Source organism: Trachymyrmex septentrionalis, unplaced genomic scaffold, assembly GCF_001594115.1.
Source record: "Trachymyrmex septentrionalis isolate Tsep2-gDNA-1 unplaced genomic scaffold, Tsep1.0 scaffold19, whole genome shotgun sequence".
NCBI classification, from domain to species: domain Eukaryota; kingdom Metazoa; phylum Arthropoda; class Insecta; order Hymenoptera; family Formicidae; genus Trachymyrmex; species Trachymyrmex septentrionalis.
Genome location: NW_017305071.1, coordinates 545,812 through 565,058, shown reverse-complemented (window position 1 = coordinate 565,058; position 19,247 = coordinate 545,812). Strand labels below are relative to the sequence as shown.

The following is a 19,247-nucleotide window of genomic DNA, read 5'->3' as shown; positions in this document are numbered from 1 at the left end:
ATAAGCTTATTTATATGAAGTACAATTGGATAATGTATATAATAATGAATAATGTATTAATGTAAAATCTGCACAGAAGCAGACATTAGGTACACAAATTCGGTAAAATGTAGCATTACAAAAATCTCTATGTTATAAATGTCACATCAATATTACTATTAGCCAATTCGATTGAATGTTATACATAAATTTTTTATGTATTTTAAATCAGTATACAACTTTTGCTTTTATATGAATTAATGCGCACTAGTGCGTCCAACCTAATTCGCTATATTATTATATCATTTAAATTAAAAAATAGTTCAAAACATTACGATGTTATTAGTACAAAAAAATATTTTCTTTTTTGGCAAAATATTAATTTAATAAAAAAATAATTTTTTAATTTAGGTTCCTCCAATATAAGATTAACTTTAATCTCGGTTCAACTTACTATTTCTCTTTTCTAATTCTAAAAATTAAAATTATTCTAAGAATTAGAAAAAGATAAATAGAAAGTTAAACTAAAATTAATCTTGTATTGGTGGAACGGAGCTCAGAGAGGAACTTTGTAATGAGGCATTTCTTTCTTATGATCGACAATGAAAAATTAGATGTAAGAATTAAACATCTGCGTGATTTGATTATTTAACTGTAAGAGAAATTTTGTTCTTCATCGATACTTCAAAGCACTTACATATATTGGTGCTGCGAATATCGATTACTAAAAGCCAAGATAGGAGAAGACCGAGCTCTTAATTACGTATTGTTATTTTTAAAGCTGAGAGATCTTTGACATGATCGATTTCTATATTGAAAAGCAAGCCTAAAGTTACGTAAAAGCTTATTTTGTTACGTCTCCCCAAAGTGTTGCGCTTGACGTATGCTGGCAGAATACTCTCCGGCGTACTTTCTATCGCGGAGATAAGAACACGAAAAACCTATTATTTCACGGAAAGTACGTCGAGGCATATTGTGCTAGCGTGTACGTCGGATACAACAAAGTATAATATATATTAAGAAGACAAGTTTCTTTCTCGCTGGCTAAAACTGTTCAGCGATTGGTTAACTTTCTGCAAAAACTCAGTAGAACAGATCACTATGTACAAACTTACAATACTCTCACAATATACAACGTTCATAAAGAAATACTGGTAAACATTTTTGAAGTTAAGGAAAAGTTGTCCTTAAACGTTTTCTACGGGATTGACGAAGAGCGCTGTTACGGCAAATAATATGAACACTAAGCCTCCAATAATAGTCACTAAAAAAAAAAATTGAAAATATTAGACATTGCTAATAAACTCTTAATATTGTGAACTTAATGTTGTTACCTGTTCTCACTGATATTCTTTGAGCTATCATACGTCCTCCTATAACTGCCAAACCTGTACAAAACGAATGACCAAGTATTCCACCTAGAACAACTCCATAAACATCCTGAAAATAGAGAGCATGATCATAATTAAACGCTGATATATGTAAAGATGCTCTGTTGCAGTAAAATCGTTACAATAAAGTACCTCTCTTGCTGCAAGGATAATGGTCGTTAACTGAGAACGATCACCCCATTCCGCGAGAAAGGTAAGGGTGAATGCTTGTAAGAATATCCTGGAGAGCAACATGAGTGCACTGCTTTTAGTGGTTTTGCGTATTACTCCGGTTTCTGGATCCTGAACTAAAGTACTTGCTGTCTCCTTTTCGTACTGAAAGCGATGACATTTTAAAGATTATTTAATCTCCTGCAAAAACGACACTATTTAGATAAGTATTGTAATTTTTTTATTACATTCCAAAAATAAATTCTTTCAGTAGAGTATCTCTATAATTCTTTTTATAATTGAATAAAGATATTTTTAAAGAGGGATGATAAAATGAAATAGTTTCTCCATTCTTCATACATAAGATTCTTGTGAGCCATGTAAGATATTATGCTATATCTGATGGATTTAAAAACAAATTTGGCAAAATTTGTAAGTTTACCTCGTCATCTCTTTTTCTCAAGTCAGATTGAACTTCTTCTAGCTCTTCTTGTGCTTCTGTCGGTGACATATAATATCCATCTCGTAACATTTTTAATCCGAACAAAGCGAACAGAAGAGTGGAGATATAATAGGTATAAGCACGAGGAATTATTGTGGCTGCATATCCGAACACCACTGGAAGTACAATAAAAGATATTTCATGTTAATGAATGTTATGATTATCATTTGCAACAGATATATATATCAGTAAATTAAAATTATTATAAACTATTATAGCATTACTATAGCTAAAATGTTGATCTTATATTAATGATATTTAAAAGATATTCAGGGAATCAAGATGAAGAAAAAAATGTATTTTACATGTACAATCAGTAATATCTGTGAAATGATTAGATATTATTCTATCATAGTGATACCTGAGAGAATGGTCATCAATGCAAGAGCGCTTATTGCACCAATGAATACAGTCAATCGTGGATGCTTCATTGCCATAATAGCGGCGATGAAGAATGTTTTGTCTCCCAATTCAGATACCACGATGACTGACAAAGATGCTACGAAGGCGTGCAGGAAGCCCATTCCAGTCTGTGGCTTCTCGGACACGAACTCCGGCAATTTCTAAAAATATTTTATATGTTAAAAGGACTTTACAGAGATATAAAACATCTTTTTAATAATGCTTGTAAAGTTTGTAACTTTGTAACATGAAATTCAATTTTGAAGAGTGCTTTAGGGGATTTTTAAGGGATTTAAAGATTTAACTTGGGGAGCTTTAAAAATTTTCAACCTTTCAATTTCTTCAAAATTTGAAAATTCATTTCGAAATTTTAGAACTGGATATCTTTTGGAATTAAAAATTTAAAGGATTTACTTTGAATCTTTTCCGATTTGATGAAATTCTCGTAAATAAAGTCTTTGTATACGAATCATGAACGATCGTAAGAACTTGAAGGACCGCCGAGAGAAGTCTTATCTTAGAATACTTACTGTCGATGTCGCGAACAGTTCAATTTTCTCATCATAACGCGGTTCAATCTCACAAACAACAGCCGAGAGACAAAACGTTAAAATTAGAGCGCAAGCATAAATTAAATGTTTAGCTCCCATCGTACAATACTTCCGTAACATCAATATAACTTCAAAGGACTTTGCGCGTGACAAGCGTTGCGCTTGAGATAACCTCCCAAAAAAAATCGTCCTTGTACCAAATCAAATCGCGATCGCCATGTTGTTTTTCTTCGCGATCCGTTAAGAAAAGAAGAGGTTAGGTTTCCTATGTCAGAACGGTTCGTCAGATGACGGAAACGGAAAGGCTGCCACGCTGCCAGCACTAATTAAGGTCCATCCACATGGACTCTCTCACGGAGATTGATACGAAAAATGATACAAAATATTTAAAAAAAAAAAAGAAATTAATAGAGAATTATAAATCTATGCTTAGAATGCGATGATGTGTAATATCGATAATTTCAACAAAATTTTTTAAAATAATTTTGAATGTATTCTAACAAACACAAAAATCCTCCCACAGATCGGCAATTTGAAAGAAAACAATTCCGCAAATTCTTTTTCCATTTTTTCAAATCTTTTTATCGCAAAAAATCAAACTTATTGGGATTGATTAGAGATAAATAATGGGTTCGCCTATAGAATGGTATAAAACACGACGAGGCGTACACTTCCCATTTTATTTTCGTTATTTCATTATTTCTTGAAATCCAAACACATCTATTTGTCTATCGACGAAATGATTTATATTTATATATATATATATAATAAATATCCGCATTATATCCTAAAATTAACAAAATATCTTTCCTTTTATGTTTGTTTATCTGTTGTCTCCCTTGGTCTAAAGTGTACGCAATTTTTATTATTTTCTTCTTTTCTCTTCTTTTATAAGATTCTCTTTCTTCCAAAGATTATCTTTTTATAAATTTAAATGCAGTGTATACGTCGTAACAACAACCAGCCTTAGCCAATAGTTTATTCATTATTATTATTATTATTATTTACTATTAGTACTACTACTACTACTATTACTATTACATTATCATTATTTGAGAAAGACATTGCGAAGCAAAATAGGTGTAAACAACGTATTTTATAGATTAGATAAATCCTTAATGTGTATCGAATCTTTTGTGAGAACGTTAGAAAGTAAATGAAGAAATACGTATATCCAAGGATCTAGTCACGCAGTTGCTCCCTCGTTTCTATTAAAACAATCATTTGCGCGAAAAATAAAAAAAAAGAAGAAAAAAGGAAGAGAAGAGAACGAAACGGAACGTATTGCCTTCAACAATTCGAGGCTGATTATTCACATATTTCTCTACGGAACTACGTTTAATAATACATCGATCTAAGGAACCTCATGAGATAAAATAAGAGTTTCATCTCTCCAGTTTGATTTATACATCAGATTCTACGGAACAGTGCGACATGCGTTTGTGGAACGAGCCGAAAGAGTCAAAGATCCTCCTCTCCCTTCTCCTCTTCGTAGAAATTTGGCATTCGCTTCTAATTTTCTTCTTCCTTTTCTCCAATTGAATCGTAACGTCACGTTGGGGAACGCATCACGAGCTAACCGGTTAAAATAAGGTACAGCCAAGAAAAAAAAACCGAGAATTAAATTTAGCCAGAAAGTGAACGCAATACTTCGCGGCGACTTCGTCGCTGCAATCGTGTATATTGGATTATGACATCAGAGAAGTAAGAAATGCGATCTATTTTCGCGCATGTCAAAATATAAATTCGAAGAGTGTGTGAAAAATTTGCACACGCATAGACGTACATAGATGTAACTTTTTAGAATTCATAATCCATTAATTTATATAATTTAAATAATAAGTCCATGATACATAAAGAATTTATTAATGTTTTATTATTATTCTTTCGACTATAGATTGTCTATCAATAAAAAAAAAAAAAAAAAAGAAAAAAGAATTTGATCCTAAAATGTTTCGTAAAAAATTAAATAAATTAGATATTTCTGTATTTAAATAAATTAGATATTTAGCAAAGATATGACAATTCAAATAGTGAAGTATACAATCTGTACGATTTTGTCGCTTCTGATATCATAATCCGGCAAGATTCGTAGCGATCGGGAAAACCTGGAAACAGAATTCGTCCATGAATTTTATTCCCTAAATGAAACGAAGAATCCGATCTCATTGTTGCGCGCACTTGCTCAAGATCACTACTACTAAGCGCTGGCGGTAGTAACGCATGAAAATCTCTGACAAAAAATCTCTATATATATGTAGAAAGAAAGAGTGCCTCACACAAACATTCATAGACGAGAATCAGCAGCAGTAATGTCTCCTGTATGTATTACATCGTCGTAAAATAGAAATTTGTAGAAATCACTATGTACGGCTAAGTGTCTTAGTTAAGTAGACATCATCTGACGCGATCGGGGGCCGCACGGGCGAGTCAGGGTAGAGTGTAGCGAACGTACGGAACTTCGACATCGTTCCCATCTTCGTCGTTGCAGCACAGCTCGAACACGAGAGCGCGCACATGTGGTTCCAGTTTCTTCTTCGACACCTTCTTCACCACCTCCGACATGAGCAGGCCCATACGCTCCTGACATTTGGCCTTTGCCATGAAAAACGAGTATAACATGCAGATGCCTTGCGACAACATTGTCACTTCCAGATTGTGACGTTCTTTAAAGTAGTCGAGGAACTCCTTCAATGTCAACTCGCCCTTTACTTCGAAACGATCCCACAATGTCCACTCGATGTCATAGTATTTGAGCTTGGGAGCGGCGATCGGCTCGCTAAAACCAAAGAACGGCAGCGCCAGGTTCACGAAGCCGTTCTTGTATAACGACAAGTCGCGCACGCCGCGGGTCAACTTGTAAAGTTCCAGACAGACAAGACCGGCTACCACTGAGGTGGTAGTGGCGATCGCCGGGATGATTTTACCGGCAATCAATTTGCTCTTGTGCCGATCCGCCGGTGAGATTTTGTAATTGGTAGCACGCAAGTTTGACGCCGCGACAATGAAGTCTATGTGGAAGTTGGTATCGTCGTCTTTTTCGAATTCCTGCGGGTAAATCGCCAGGCCATTCAAATCCTCCACCTTCGGCAACTCTTCCTGCAGCTGTGACAATCGTTCGTGATCGATATTACCGCTGCCGTTAGACACTTGCACCTGAAAACATAGCCGATCTCTTATTTAATTTTCTGTCTCTTGATATTGCAAAATTATAATAGTTCCAAATTTTTTATTGGGAATATTTTTAATATAAATATCTTTATGAGAGACATTTAAGATCTTTTTAGGATCTACTTTTAGACTTTATTATCGTTAATCTTTTATAATTCTATGATTTCCAATTTCTGATTTTAAATAACTCAATTTAAAATTTCCACCGATGGTTTAAAGCATTTATTAATTTATTTCTTACCTGTGAATCCGTTTCGGCTATCTTCACACCGGATTTGGGTGTGAAATCTGGTATCTTAACTGAGTCAAGATACCTGGCGATTATTTCCCTATCACGGGTTGTGGATAATCCGTATACTTTGGCCTTGAGATTAGCAGCGGCAACGATGTAATCCATGTGCAAAACGTCATTGATATCAAAAATTAATGGTTCCGGACACCGTTTCGGGCCAGACCAGAAAGGCTGACCACTCGAAGTCACCTGATCCGGTGGAAAGTTGAATAATAGCTGGCGGATTTGATTGCTGTATTGCTCCTGCCAATGACAACGAGCCCATGCCACGCAATCTGTGAAGGTGGACGGTCTCTCGTCAATCAATGCAGTTTTAACGGATTCCAACACTTCAAGAGGTTGCACTCCAGGCAGCTTGAGCGTCCGATCGACAAACTGCGAATCGGAAATGTACTGCGCTGCATTTTCCGCCGACTGACGGAACAGGCCTTCAAAGTTGTCGCGAGCCCATTGCAGAGTATGTTCGATGGCATTAGGGAAGTTCTTGAGCGTACAAATAGGAATGCTCTTTTCAGGTGGGTCCTGCGACGAACTGTATGATTCAGTGAGGAATGGCACTACTACTTGAGTATTGCCCTTAGTGCCGAGCGTACCAGATTCCAATAGGGGTTTATGGTAATATACGCAACGACGATCCATATAAATACGGGCACTCACGTTATCGAGTGCATTTGCCACGCCATCCAGCACTTCGAAGAAATCGTCGTTGTAGATTTTCTCTGTTTCCGGGCATACCCGATTCTCGTGTGCGACTACATTCATATTGGGATTCATGCCTTTGATTACCCTGGCCGCAGTCGCCGACTTAGATTGTTGTACGTCAGATGGCCTGAATAGAAACTGCCGATTTAAGTTGGACTTCTCGATCAAATCCATGTCTGTTACCGTGACACAACCATTTTCCGCACCAACGCCGATCATCGCAAAGTTCTTCAATAATTCACAACCGATTGCGCCAGCACCGACCACAAAGTATTTCAAGCTGCCGATCTTGGACTGGAATTTCTTGCCGAAAACAGCCACCTGAATGAAAAATTTAATTAATGATTATATATGAGCAATGAAATTATTTTAAACTTTTATTTACAAATTTAAAAAGTGTGATTATCGAATTATATTATTACAAATAAACAGTACTATCTAATTTTTTTCAAATTTTCCAAAATTTTTTTGAGAAGAGAAAATTTCAATCAATTATTGATCAATATATTGTACCTGAGAATCATAACGGGATCCCGTGGGACAGCAATCTTCCTCGGTAAGCTCTGAATGATCAACGGGCAGACATTCGATGGCGTCGAAGTACATCCATTGATAGATGGGGTGAAATTTGCCGGAGCAGGCTTTCATCACCTCTTGGGCAACAATACCACCGATCGTAGCATTCATGGGGTTCAAATCGCCAGCAGACACCTTAGCAAACGTGCGTAACAATTCGCCATTAATTTCGGTATCAAAGCCATAGCTGGCTTTGCTTTGTTCAGCGATGGCAATAAACTCGTCAGCATCTGACTGGTTCCATGGTCGCGGCAATGTGCCTCTATCAGCCATGTATTGATGTAGTGCCAGGAAGGCCAGATGTAACTGTTCCGGATAATCAAATTTGCCAAAGTCCGTGACGAGGAACTCGGGTTTCTTTAGAGCAGTTTGTAATGGCGTAAAGTGCAAAGTTTTTGGCATCTTCACCTGCGTCACAATACCACTGCGCATGTACTCAGTGAATCTGGAGATATTTAATTTGTTTGATTAGATTAATCGAATAGGTCTCATCAAAATACATATATATTCTTATACTAATTAGGTATATTATAATATTAATTCTTTTGATAAAAATAATGGAGAATTATTAAACAGTGTAAAAATTAACTAATTAAGGTCTATATATATTCCTCGCACTAATTATATAGAAAATTGATGAAATAAGTTTTCACACATAATCTCAGTAGTAGTAATCAGAAGTAGTTTTCACACATATAATATAATTTATAATGTATAAATTAAACAAAAGATGCCATAGACACTTAATAATGAATAATTCTTGCTATGTATCAAAAGTGTAAAATTGTACTCATAAAGTACCTTCGATACAATATAGTTCAAACACTATCCATTATTAAACCTTGTGTCTATAGCATCTTTTGTTCGTTACATTATATATATATCTACATTATATGTAAAAACTTATTATTTCACCAGAACTCCATTTTCTGCATAATTAATGTGAGATCTTTTTAAGTCCTAGGAAAATACTTATAAGATGCCTGTATGCTTCACCTGGAAGTATCGCCAATGCTGAAAGTGTATGGTCCCAGCACTTTGATCTTAATCGGCTCACACCCATTTAATTCGGTCATGCCTTGCACTTCGGAGAAAGTCACATAGTCACCATCTTCCATACCATGGCGAGTATCATCCAGGCACGTGACAACGCCTTCACTATCGCGGGAGATGCTGGCGACCATCGCACTCACCGGCGATTCGCCATTTGTGTCCACCACTGTAAATGTCTCACCGAAATCGCAGAATACCTGCGAGAAGAGGCCACGGGTATCGGCAAGTATTAGGGCAATGTCGTTGGCGCGAGTAATCTGCGAGATGCGTAGCTGCTCGGCTAGTGGTGTTTCCGTCAACACCACAACCTTGAACTGTTGGATGTACGCCTCGTTCAGCGGACCAGAGTAGTGACGAGTAGGCACGTAATTGTTCAGCTCTGACAGGCGTTGACAACACGCTGCCGCACGATTCTTACCTATTGAACAAATTTTTATTTAAAGATTCAATTTAAAAGTATTAATTCTACAATATTATATGCACTATTATTAATTGTTAAATTAAAATAATTACAAAGCTACAATAGTAGCCTTATTAATTTCGATATGCCAACATCTTATAAAAGATAAATTTAGGTAGTTAGTAAAAAATACTTTTTAATTATAATTCAATATTTTTTGTTATAAAAATTGTTTTACATCTATGCATAGATTATAATAATGTAAAGAAAAATTTTAGAAAAATTAGTTCTAATTATGTAAATTAATTAAATATATACATATATCAATATTATACTTATAATATTGATTTAATTTCATGTATTTAATAATATAACGTCCAAAAACTCTTTCTCTACATTCTAATGGTATTTTAGAATTCAACATAGCTTTAGAACAAAGAGTATAGTATTTAAGTTGCTTAAGCAATATTCTGCAAGACCTATTCATGATGACTTGCATGATGACTAATAGCATAGTTTATATTTTTTATATCATTTTTAATGCATAAGAAAAGTAGTAACAATGTAATCGTATGGTGCAACAGAATTATAATTTGCTTGACAATAGCAACAGCTGTGCCATATCTCAATTTAAATCTTATCATTGTATAGATTCGAATTGCGCAAGTTATTTATCGCGAAGAACTAAAACCGAATTTGTGATAAATAAAAAAAACTCCAATATTTTTTTCTTTTTTCCTGCAAACATATAAAACCTATTAATTTTTAATTCGTTCATTTTTTTTATCAAATTTCATTTTTAACGTAAAAAAAGTAAAGTGCAATTAAAACAAATGTCTATTTTTTTTTATTCCTGTACTAGAGAACTTTGTTCCTCGCTCTCACCAAAAAAAAAAAAAAAATATCAAATATATATATTTCATTTTAAGTTCCAAAAGTGTACATTAATTCAGCTACAGAAAACAGAAAACTTCTAGTTTCATAGAGAAAACACTATATATTTTTATACGTATCTACTCCTTTTAAAACATAGTACTATATTTTTTCTTTTCAGTAGACTTCTTGTTTTTCCAAGGTTTTTCTACAGCTGAACTAGTATACACTTTTAAAACTTAAAATAAAATAAATATACATATATTTTGTTATTTGGTTAAAGTGAGAAAGCAAATTCTAATGCAGTCTAGTGCAGTACAAGAATAAGTTCCACAATTTACATAAACTGTCCAAAAAATTAGGCAAAATAACATGTGTTATGTTATGCCCTTGAATTTAAATCTGTATTTTCCTGGTTATGTCTTTTAATTTTAATCTGTGTTTTTCACTGCTTATATAAATAAAAAAAACGCGCGCGCTTTTCTTGACCTTTGGCGCGTCTCACATGTTTCCGACCGGCGTTGTTCGGCGCGCGTACGTTTCCTCACCTACGTCTGCTTCGGTAAGATAAAACTGCGAGCCTAGATCGGCCAATTTGCACACGGCATGATCGTGAAGCGTGACGGATTTGACACCGCCGAGGATGACGTTCTTAGCGATCTCGACGCCGAGTCCACCGAGGCCGGAGATGAGCACGTCCGAGGACGCCATGCGGCGCATGGCGTCGTGTCCAAGGACATAGAGCTGTCTGGAGTATAAACCCTCGTCGATTTCAGCGGGCGCCCGGCCGGTGGTACTGCCACTGCCGCTGCCGCTGCTGGAGCTCGTGGAGCCATTCTTCGCCATATCTACGTCCATCTCTGCCACGTTCGTCGTCGTCAGCTCGTCGTCGGCTCCTCCCGTCGTGCTGGCAGCACCAACGCGTCGCTTCTTGGCTGGGGGATCAACGGAGCTGTCCGCCACCTCAGCACTAGACATCGGAGGACTTGACGGACGTGTTCACGGGGACGTCGGATTATGTGCCGTCGATTATTTCCCCTGATTGTGCCTTCACTCTTTCCCTCTCTTTCTCTTTCTCTCTCTCTCTCTGTCTCTCTCTTTCTCTCACCCTTCCCTCTTTTCGCTCCCTCACTCTACCTCTCTCTCTCTCTTCTCACGCTACTTTCGACTTCGCGATTGCCACCCGCGCCGCACACACGGCTCGCCGAATCTCGAATGCACCTCGGCGACGACACCAGCACGTTAGACAGGTACCTAGCTACAGACGCGCACGACCAACCTCACACTGCTATCATCAGTGCCGTCGCACACGTCGCCCCCACCACTCTCCGCCTCTTCTCTCCACTCCACTTCCTTGCTCCTGTTCGACCGCCACTGCCGCGCTGCAGTTTTGCAAACTCGTGAATACCCTTCGACCCTCGTGCCTATCCCGGGGTCTGTGACTGTCTCCAACTTCGCGTTCGTTCGTAGACCACCGCCAATGCCTTTGTCCCTTGGCTGAGAATGTCGACTGACGTCGACTGACGCGAAAGCCTCGAACCGCGTTCACACACACCGTTCCGCCTGATCTTACCGATGACCGACGCTGCCGCCTACCTACCCGCTGCCGCCGCGTTCCACCGCGTTCCTCGCCCAACCCCCTCGCGCACTCTCTATTCGCTGTTGCTACACGGATTCGTCGATTCGCTCGCTGTCGTCTGAAGTTGTCGCTTGTGCCGCGATCGACTCCGATTGGACGCTCCACGAATAAAGAGAATTCTAGAATCGGCGCGCGCGCATCGATGATTTAATTCAATTCATTTATGATGTATATCATCCGTGTATTTTGTGATTTTTGTTTATTAAATTCGACATTTGAATTTCTTTAATTTTACTCCAAGTATATACTCTCGAATTAAATTTGAGAAACCGATTGTAAGTAACGAGAAAGACAAATTTTAAAAATGCAAGTACAGTCACTGTCTTTTCTAAGCATGTAAGAATGATTGGTCTTATCCGAATCGAGATTACGTACGTCTTGATGAAAGAAAGTCTTCGTATTCACTTGAGTGAACGATCTCGCGATGTATTGATTTTAACTCTTTCTTTTTTTTTGCTAAAATATAAATGTAAGTTTTTACTTTGAGATGGGAGAATAAAGACGACTTTGATCAAACTTCAATTAACTTAATTTGACCAGTAAAATTGCTTAAGATAAATCCTCTAATATACAGTTTATTCTTTTTAATATTTTTTGGATACATTAAATCTAACTAAGTTGATAATTTTGTCCGTATTACTTAATAAAATACTGTTGATTAAATTAATTGGAGTTTGATTGAAGCCGCTCTAATGTCTATTTCTATTAGTTTAAATAACTTTAATCTTAGTTTAATTTACTGTTTATCTTTTCTAATTCTGAAAAAAATAAAAAGTAAGATAAACCGAGATTAAAATCAGTCTATATTGGTAGAAATGAACAAATTTGATGTGTAAGGGATTTCGAAATCCGCGTCGTTCGCGCGTTATGTTGGCGGCGCGCGAGAGCCAATTACAGCGCGAGTTCGCGATGACGCGTCACGTGACGCGCGTCGTGGCGCAGCGAGGGATCGAGATGCTCGAGAAGTGCGCGGCCAATCGGAGCGCGTTTCTCACAATGACGTGTTCTGAATGTACCAATTGCGAGCTGGAACAGTTTAAAAGTGTTTGCGAAGGAAAACGAAACATGCGGTCTTACATCACGCGTGGGCTTCGCATTCTCGCAATCAGTCGCCAAATGTTCGTCAATCATGAATCTTAGGAACGGCAATAAAGCAGCAAAATGACGATTCCGGATATATTTCTATAATATAAGAGTTCGCGAGGAACGATTCTTATTATCGAATAAGAATTGACGGTTCGTGAAAAAACGATTAACGCGCCATTTTTTTGCACTGCAACGCGCATTCGCTATGTTGAAGGATTTCGAGCTCTGAATAAAGGAAATATAACTATGTCAATTAAAAATACAGGTATCGTAAATATTACATCTATCTTAAATGTTCATTTAAAATACAGATATCTAAAATTGTTAAAGAAATCTACGGATTCTGAGAGAAGACATAAGGGAAAAGGACGCACGGATCTATATGTACGCAAAAACTTTCTTTCAATCCGCTTTAATTCGTCAATCCTTTTACACAATTTTACTTGATCTATATTTTATTCTGTACAACTCCCATCAGGTTTTTTTTTCTTTAGAAATCTTCGACGGAGACGATTTACAAACTAACAGAAAGACTTTATCTGTGTGTGTAGAAGTGTATTTTACAGTTACAATTATGAGTAATCGTATATGATTGGTGTGTAAATAAACGTCACTCGGTCACTCGATGTTTCTCACAACAAAAAAGAGCAAGGCTGTCTTTCTTTTCTTTTTGCATGTAGCATTCCCTCAAGATGAAGCAGCACCACCGTCGGGATCTCGTCTCCTCGTCGAAAGATTCTCAAAATCGATCGTCATCGTCGACGGGGACTGGACTGCCGAACGCCCGGTGCTCGTCCTGGATTCTTCCCTCGGCGTTCCTCCTGTCCTTCCCTGTACTGGCTCGCGACTTGCTGCGGTTCCGCGGTTCCGATTCCGACATCGCAAAGGATGAGGGCGAGTGTGATATCGGCGGGAAAGGGACGGTGGGAGCGACCGAGTCCGCGGAGTCGGGGGCGGAATTGCCGCCCTCCTCGAGAGAGCCGCTTAGGATTGAATCAGGCGATCCGTTAGATTGCTCGGCATGTATCTCGGTAGCGACATTGGTGGTGGTCGCAGCGGTAGAGGTGGTGGTTGTGGTGGTGATGCTGTGCGCAGCAGGCAATTCGTTCGACCTCGACCTCGACGGTGGAGGCTTACTCTCTTCAGGGACCGTCGAGGTGCGTCGCAAGGTCGTCCTTTGACCTTGACTGTCACCGCGTGTGCCTTTGGTTAGTTTAGCTGGCTTTGTCCGGGTTTGGGGCGTACGGGTGGCAAGCGTCAAACATGATATCTCAGAGAACGATGTCCAGACAACACAAAATTCAAAATCAGGACATGAGATGTCTTAAAAGATGTCTTAAAGGCTTCTTTAAAGTTTCTCAAATTTGAATAAAGAATCTTTGCGAGAACTGTCTAAAAGATTTTATTATCCCAATTTTAAATTGTGTTGCTTGGAACAGGATGTTCTCAACGAGATAAAACTCAGAAAACTCTTATCTCAGATTAAGATCGAAATGTAAAATAGCTTACATTATATATGTATAATCGGATTCAGAATTTCTTCGAGATTAATTACATAATGTTTTAAATTCCAGAATCGTGTAAATATTTTGTAAAAATCTGCAAAACATACTTTGTGTGTTTAATATAAAAGCCGAACAAAAACAACGACAAACATATTTTACTTACAATTAGAAACGAAGATTTTTTTCTGTCATTTTTTTAGTTAAAACAGTTCAGATTCCGTATCAGTCAATGCATCTCAAAATAATAATTAGATACGGAACTTTCTTTCGGAAAAAACATTTCCAAAATTTTTCATCGTAGATATAGAGATTCACGTTTGCTAAGTATCACGTTTGATGCAATTCGATACGATCATTCAATGTAAGCTTCTTATTACAAGCTTGATGTACATTTACATTCACTCAGTCACACAAGAAATATATCTCTAGAAAATATTTCTAGTAAAGTTAAAAAAGAAATAAATTATATATATATGTATATAATTTTGAAATAAACTATAATATAACGATATATAAAAATATAATATAACAATAAAATCAGAGAAAGATAAATAGTTACGCAAATTTTTTGCAAAAAAAGGATAATGCTATAATACTATAACAAAATAATTATGTAAGAAGTAATTATTAAATTATTGTAATAATATAATGATATAAGTAAGGCGTTATATATTCAAAAACTTACTCGTTAGAGTAATCAATGAATTAAATAGCATTAAGAACAAGCCACTTACTGATTTATATCAATCGGCGAGATTCTTTGTTCCGGGCTGATCATAGACCGATTACTGTTGTCCCATGAATTGTGTCGACGGTGACTGTTCTTGTCCTTGTAGGCTTCCGCAATGTTATTGTAACTGCCAACAATTCTGCGCTTATCGAGCTCCTTCAATACCTTCTCTGGCATATTGCCGGCTGATATGTACAATCCGCTACCAAGAGTATGCTAAGAGAAGATATATATAGTAAAATTGAAAATATTATGTATGGTGTATTTATAGCATGAAGTGAAGTCTTAAATTTCTTTTGAAACACAATGATATCTAATAAACTTTTAATCTAACGAGAACTCTCTTTCTCTCTCTCCTCTAGTCTCATACATTATTTTATAATAAATATATTTAAAAAAAATGTTTATATTTATAACTGTATACCATAATTATAGATACTATAATAGTAGGTAATAATAATTATATTTAAATAATAACTATAATAATCATAACTGTAGTACCATGTAATTATAATCTTATGGACAGAACGGTTTTGCTGAAACAAAATCTAAAAATTAAGCTAAATACAAATTTAAAAGTAATTTTATTTATCTATTAAAATAATTATATGTTTAAAAACTAACTACTTGCTAGAATGTTAAAACTTTTGCAGCATTGCTCATCATGTTTAAGTTTCCTGTATAATTATTGATGATTTGACAAAAATATTTTTAGATTTATCTAAATTTTTAGATACAAAATTGTTTTTTACACAAATCAAAAATTTTTCTCTTACAATTAGTGTGACTTAATTCCTTCATCAAATACAATTTATCGTTTTAGGTGGACTTCGATCGTACCTTTGAAAAGGAATACACCGGACTGGGAGCAACATTCGGATTCGTCCAAACATTAGTCGCACCAGGTACGTCTTCGTTGTTTTCATTTAAAAATAATTCCGCTGAATACGAAGGTCTCGCTGGTATTATGGGTGATCGGCAACAAACTCTGTAAGATATCATAAAATATCTATTATACAGATTCGCTAAATGCAAAACATTAAGTCTAAGAAAAAAGAACTGGGACAGCCAAATCGCATTATTATGAATTTAAGTAGAGAAAATTTAAACAGAACTATCTTAATTTCATAAAATATTTTTTACATGAAATACGCAAGATAGCTCTCTTAAATTTCTTGAAATATAAATCTTTCGATATTATGAAAAAAGCATATTTATGAAGTTATACAGAATATTTTTAAAAGATTCGATTCAAATATAAATATGACACGAAAGGCCAACAAAAATAATATACAAAAATAGGTACGCGTTTCGAATTATTTGTCTGCAAGCACTAATAATAACATATATGTTTCGAATATTTATCTTTGAACGCTCGCATTGGAAATATCATTCAGCTGACTTACAAGTTTACGTCCTCAAGTTTCTTGAGCAGCCTCTCGTTTTCCCGACAAACGAGTTCCTGATCCCGTATCACTTGGTCCCGCGTGGCATAAAGCTCCGCATTCTCTCGTCGTAGTGCCTCGTTCTCGGTGATGTATGCTTGGATCAATTGGCTCAGTTCCGAACTCTCCATCTCGGTTAATTTCTCGAGATCCACCGGTGGCGGTGTCACGGGTATCAGTCTTTCGCCTGCAAACGATCGATGAGGATAATAGAAAGAAAGAAATATAGGAATTGTCAACAAGTTATTATTCTGCAAAATCAAATCTTAACTTTTGAAAGTAGCAATTGATTTAATCGATTTATCACTATTATTTTAACTAAAATATAACAAAATGTAACAAAAATAATATTTTTTAATAATTGAGATTATTAAAAAATATTATTTTTGTGTATATTGTTCCGTTATTTATTGAATTTATTGAATCATTAATTCTTTATTTTTTATTAGTGATTAGGATTTTTTTTAGAAAGTTGATATACGTAGAAGATTCAACAATTAGCAAAACAAATTCCTACACTAATTTTTTTTACTCTTATTTTAAAATTATGCCAATAGTTTGAATTATTTCTTGCATTTATCGTGACATATAGATTATGTCTATTACAATCGTGATATTATCGATAAGAAATGAATAACAAGCTAATTGTATGCTAATAATACTTTTCGATTCGCTGCGGTGCATATTTTGAGCTTCGTTACTGAGATGAAGAGTCATCCTTAAATGGTCGTTTTCGGTCTGAAGAGCCCCCACTTCACGCTTCAAACTAAGAATAAGAGCTTCACGTGGATCCTGTAAAAAAATGAGTGTGAGGCATTTAAAAATCTCTTCTAAAATCCACTCGAAGCAAATAATCTTACCATCACTATAATAGGCTTCGTGGAGATCTTCTTGGCTCTCGCGGCGTATCTCAAGGTGTTTAATGTTTCATTGGCATTCGAACGAGCCGGTGAAACGCAGGCAAACTAAATATGTAATTACCGATATTATTAAAGTTACAATTGCAAAAACTGAGTGAATTGGAATTTACATCTATGACTAAGTTTTCCCCGAGGGCTAGAGTTGGATCGGGGAGTGTGGGAATTGACTAGTCATAGTCAAGTATTCTCCTCTTACAGTCGATAGAGGAATGCCCGACTGTAGTTAGTCAGTTCTTGCACTTTGACTCAACTCTAAACTCGGTGGAATAGAGATCATTAGAACATTCATCGCGTAAACAATAAAGTAAATAACTGATAAAGTTTTTGTGGAAACATCGTTATCAATCGCGAATCAATTTGCTACGAAAATTCACTTATCAACTCACCATTAACGTGACGCCATTTCCAGCAAGACTGTCGGCCAAAAGTTTTGTCAATTTACTGTCCCGATAAGGAATATGACCACTTTTTCGTTTTCCATCACTCAAAGAAGCAATGCAGTATCCTGTGAAAAATGTATAAGTGACATTTATCCTTCTACGACAGAAATTCAAATTTAAAAAGTTAGAAACCTGGTGAAATTATAAATAAAAAGTATCGTGCTTTTCTCGGATGATTTTATGAAATGTACTACCCGGGAAGACTTTTTGCGAAAAACTTCTTATTATTTTGTTTCACGACCGTTATCGCGAAAGTTTATCGATTATTTTCCATATATGGAAGGCACGTCTTTTCACATGTCAGTAATTTAATAGTCTAGCTATCGATTACTTCAACTATTCTAAATAATAAACGCACTGCAATTTCAAAGTCAAGATCTAATCTAATTTTCTGATAAATGAATTATTATCGCTATTTATAGTAAAATGATAGTCAAGTGTGACGCAATTTCATTTATTATAGTTTACATTAGGGCTTCTTTGTGACTGAACTAAATATACACTTGTAAAATGAAATAGATATATATAATATATTTGATGAAAGCGAAATGGAAAGTTTTAATGCAGTCCAGTGCAGCAACAAAAAACAAGCCTATAGTATCGGTTGTAACATGAATAAGTTTTATTTTAATTGTCGAGTTATATAGAAAAAATTGCCGTTCTTTTAATTCGGATATCGAAAAATATTTCTGGAACAATAATTTTTTCTACACACAGCTATAATTAATTAAGACTCACCTAATACCATGAGACTTTTGTTAATATTGTTCGCCTCTTCCAAGGTCTTGCCCTCGCTTTGGGTTTTCTTCGTCATTTCGCTTCCAGCAAGATCCACGAAATTAATTTTGCCTTGTTTCGAGATAAATACACCATTCTCCATCTATTGACGCGAGAGATACTTATATTAGCTCTCGTTATAAATAATTAATTCGATTCTCGCGGAAAGAAATGACGGTATAAAATAAATTGGCCGGTGATGGAGAAAATCAATTTTGTCTTGTTAAAAGATGAATGCTGGTTATTCGTATATTTATTGTTTATTAATTTTTAATGTAAGCAAATGATTACACAGCGCAAAATAGCGATAAAATAAATTGAACCTTTATTAGCAGCTAATAAGCGGCAGAAATACCGATATGTTATTCTGATGTTTCCAACGCTTATCTTTGAGTGTATTTTCATCTTCGTCTCAAGGGAAATATGAATAAATATCTCGAAATATCATATTCACTTACTGCTTGCTCAGAAGTTATATTTACAGTCAAAATCGAATGGCTTCTGCTGGAATATTCATTCATATTGTGCGTACCGATCGATCTATTTCTCATTCCTATGAAAATAACGATTATTATAAACAACATTATTATAATCAACACTTCACAATTTCCAATTGATTTCCAATTTCTGAATAAGAATAACGAAGTCTTTGCATAATGGAAT

The 19,247-nt window shown here is 35.9% G+C and overlaps 3 protein-coding genes and 1 long non-coding RNA gene across 5 annotated transcripts in view; 1 reads left to right on the top strand and 3 right to left on the bottom strand.

Annotated features, from left to right (window-relative positions):
* Window positions 1–643: 643 nt before the first annotated feature.
* On the bottom strand, window positions 644–3,200 carry LOC108746901 (transmembrane protein 165). The gene is made up of 6 exons (XM_018483988.1): window positions 2,955–3,200; window positions 2,384–2,585; window positions 1,963–2,138; window positions 1,503–1,685; window positions 1,314–1,419; window positions 644–1,243 (listed from the first exon to the last, which is right to left on the bottom strand). The coding sequence occupies exons 1-6, from the start codon at window positions 3,093–3,095 to the stop codon at window positions 1,167–1,169; spliced, it is 885 nt and encodes a 294-aa protein (XP_018339490.1). The 5' UTR covers window positions 3,096–3,200; the 3' UTR covers window positions 644–1,166.
* Window positions 3,201–4,933: 1,733 nt separating this feature from the next.
* Window positions 4,934–11,729, bottom strand: LOC108746900 (ubiquitin-like modifier-activating enzyme 1). 2 transcript variants are annotated; one of them, XM_018483987.1, is made up of 6 exons: window positions 11,180–11,729; window positions 10,591–11,133; window positions 8,713–9,187; window positions 7,654–8,161; window positions 6,388–7,461; window positions 4,934–6,131 (listed from the first exon to the last, which is right to left on the bottom strand). In XM_018483987.1, exons 2-6 carry the CDS (start codon window positions 11,018–11,020, stop codon window positions 5,406–5,408), a joined length of 3,213 nt encoding a protein of 1,070 aa, XP_018339489.1. In that variant the 5' UTR covers window positions 11,021–11,133; window positions 11,180–11,729; the 3' UTR covers window positions 4,934–5,405. The 2 variants fall into 2 exon arrangements, with proteins under 2 accessions (XP_018339489.1, XP_018339488.1); XM_018483986.1 differs by having other exon boundaries at window positions 10,591–11,729.
* A 1,011-nt stretch (window positions 11,730–12,740) lies between these two features.
* LOC108746880 overlaps window positions 12,741–19,247 on the top strand; it is a 7,268-nt gene continuing 761 nt past the window's right edge. The window contains exons 1-2 of the long non-coding RNA XR_001939202.1: window positions 12,741–13,032; window positions 15,826–15,907. This is a non-coding gene — a long non-coding RNA (uncharacterized LOC108746880). The remainder of the gene's footprint in view (window positions 13,033–15,825; window positions 15,908–19,247) is intronic.
* LOC108746879 (kinesin-like protein KIF12) overlaps window positions 13,181–19,247 on the bottom strand; it is a 16,411-nt gene continuing 10,344 nt past the window's right edge. The window contains exons 8-16 of the mRNA XM_018483939.1: window positions 19,043–19,137; window positions 18,546–18,687; window positions 17,754–17,872; window positions 17,308–17,412; window positions 17,110–17,239; window positions 16,409–16,634; window positions 15,843–15,990; window positions 15,007–15,218; window positions 13,181–13,954 (exon numbers count right to left, since the gene is read on the bottom strand). Of these exons, the coding sequence (XP_018339441.1) occupies window positions 13,507–13,954; window positions 15,007–15,218; window positions 15,843–15,990; window positions 16,409–16,634; window positions 17,110–17,239; window positions 17,308–17,412; window positions 17,754–17,872; window positions 18,546–18,687; window positions 19,043–19,137 (1,625 nt within the window). The 3' untranslated portion in view covers window positions 13,181–13,506. The remainder of the gene's footprint in view (window positions 13,955–15,006; window positions 15,219–15,842; window positions 15,991–16,408; window positions 16,635–17,109; window positions 17,240–17,307; window positions 17,413–17,753; window positions 17,873–18,545; window positions 18,688–19,042; window positions 19,138–19,247) is intronic.

What these genes read in the sequence shown, in the direction of transcription:
- LOC108746901 (XM_018483988.1), bottom strand. Translation starts at nt 3,095, where the DNA reads ATGTTACGGAAGTATTGTACGATGGGAGCTAAACATTTAATTTATGCT. An exon ending in TGAGAAAAAGAGATGACGAG is followed by an intron (nt 1,686 to 1,962) that starts GTAAACTTACAA and finishes CATCGCTTTCAG; the next exon opens with TACGAAAAGGAGACAGCAAG. An exon ending in TTATCCTTGCAGCAAGAGAG is followed by an intron (nt 1,420 to 1,502) that starts GTACTTTATTGT and finishes CTCTATTTTCAG; the next exon opens with GATGTTTATGGAGTTGTTCT.
- LOC108746900 (XM_018483986.1), bottom strand. Translation starts at nt 11,020, where the DNA reads ATGTCTAGTGCTGAGGTGGCGGACAGCTCCGTTGATCCCCCAGCCAAG. An exon ending in GATCCCGTTATGATTCTCAG is followed by an intron (nt 7,462 to 7,653) that starts GTACAATATATT and finishes TTTTTCATTCAG; the next exon opens with GTGGCTGTTTTCGGCAAGAA. An exon ending in TAGCCGAAACGGATTCACAG is followed by an intron (nt 6,132 to 6,387) that starts GTAAGAAATAAA and finishes CTATGTTTTCAG; the next exon opens with GTGCAAGTGTCTAACGGCAG.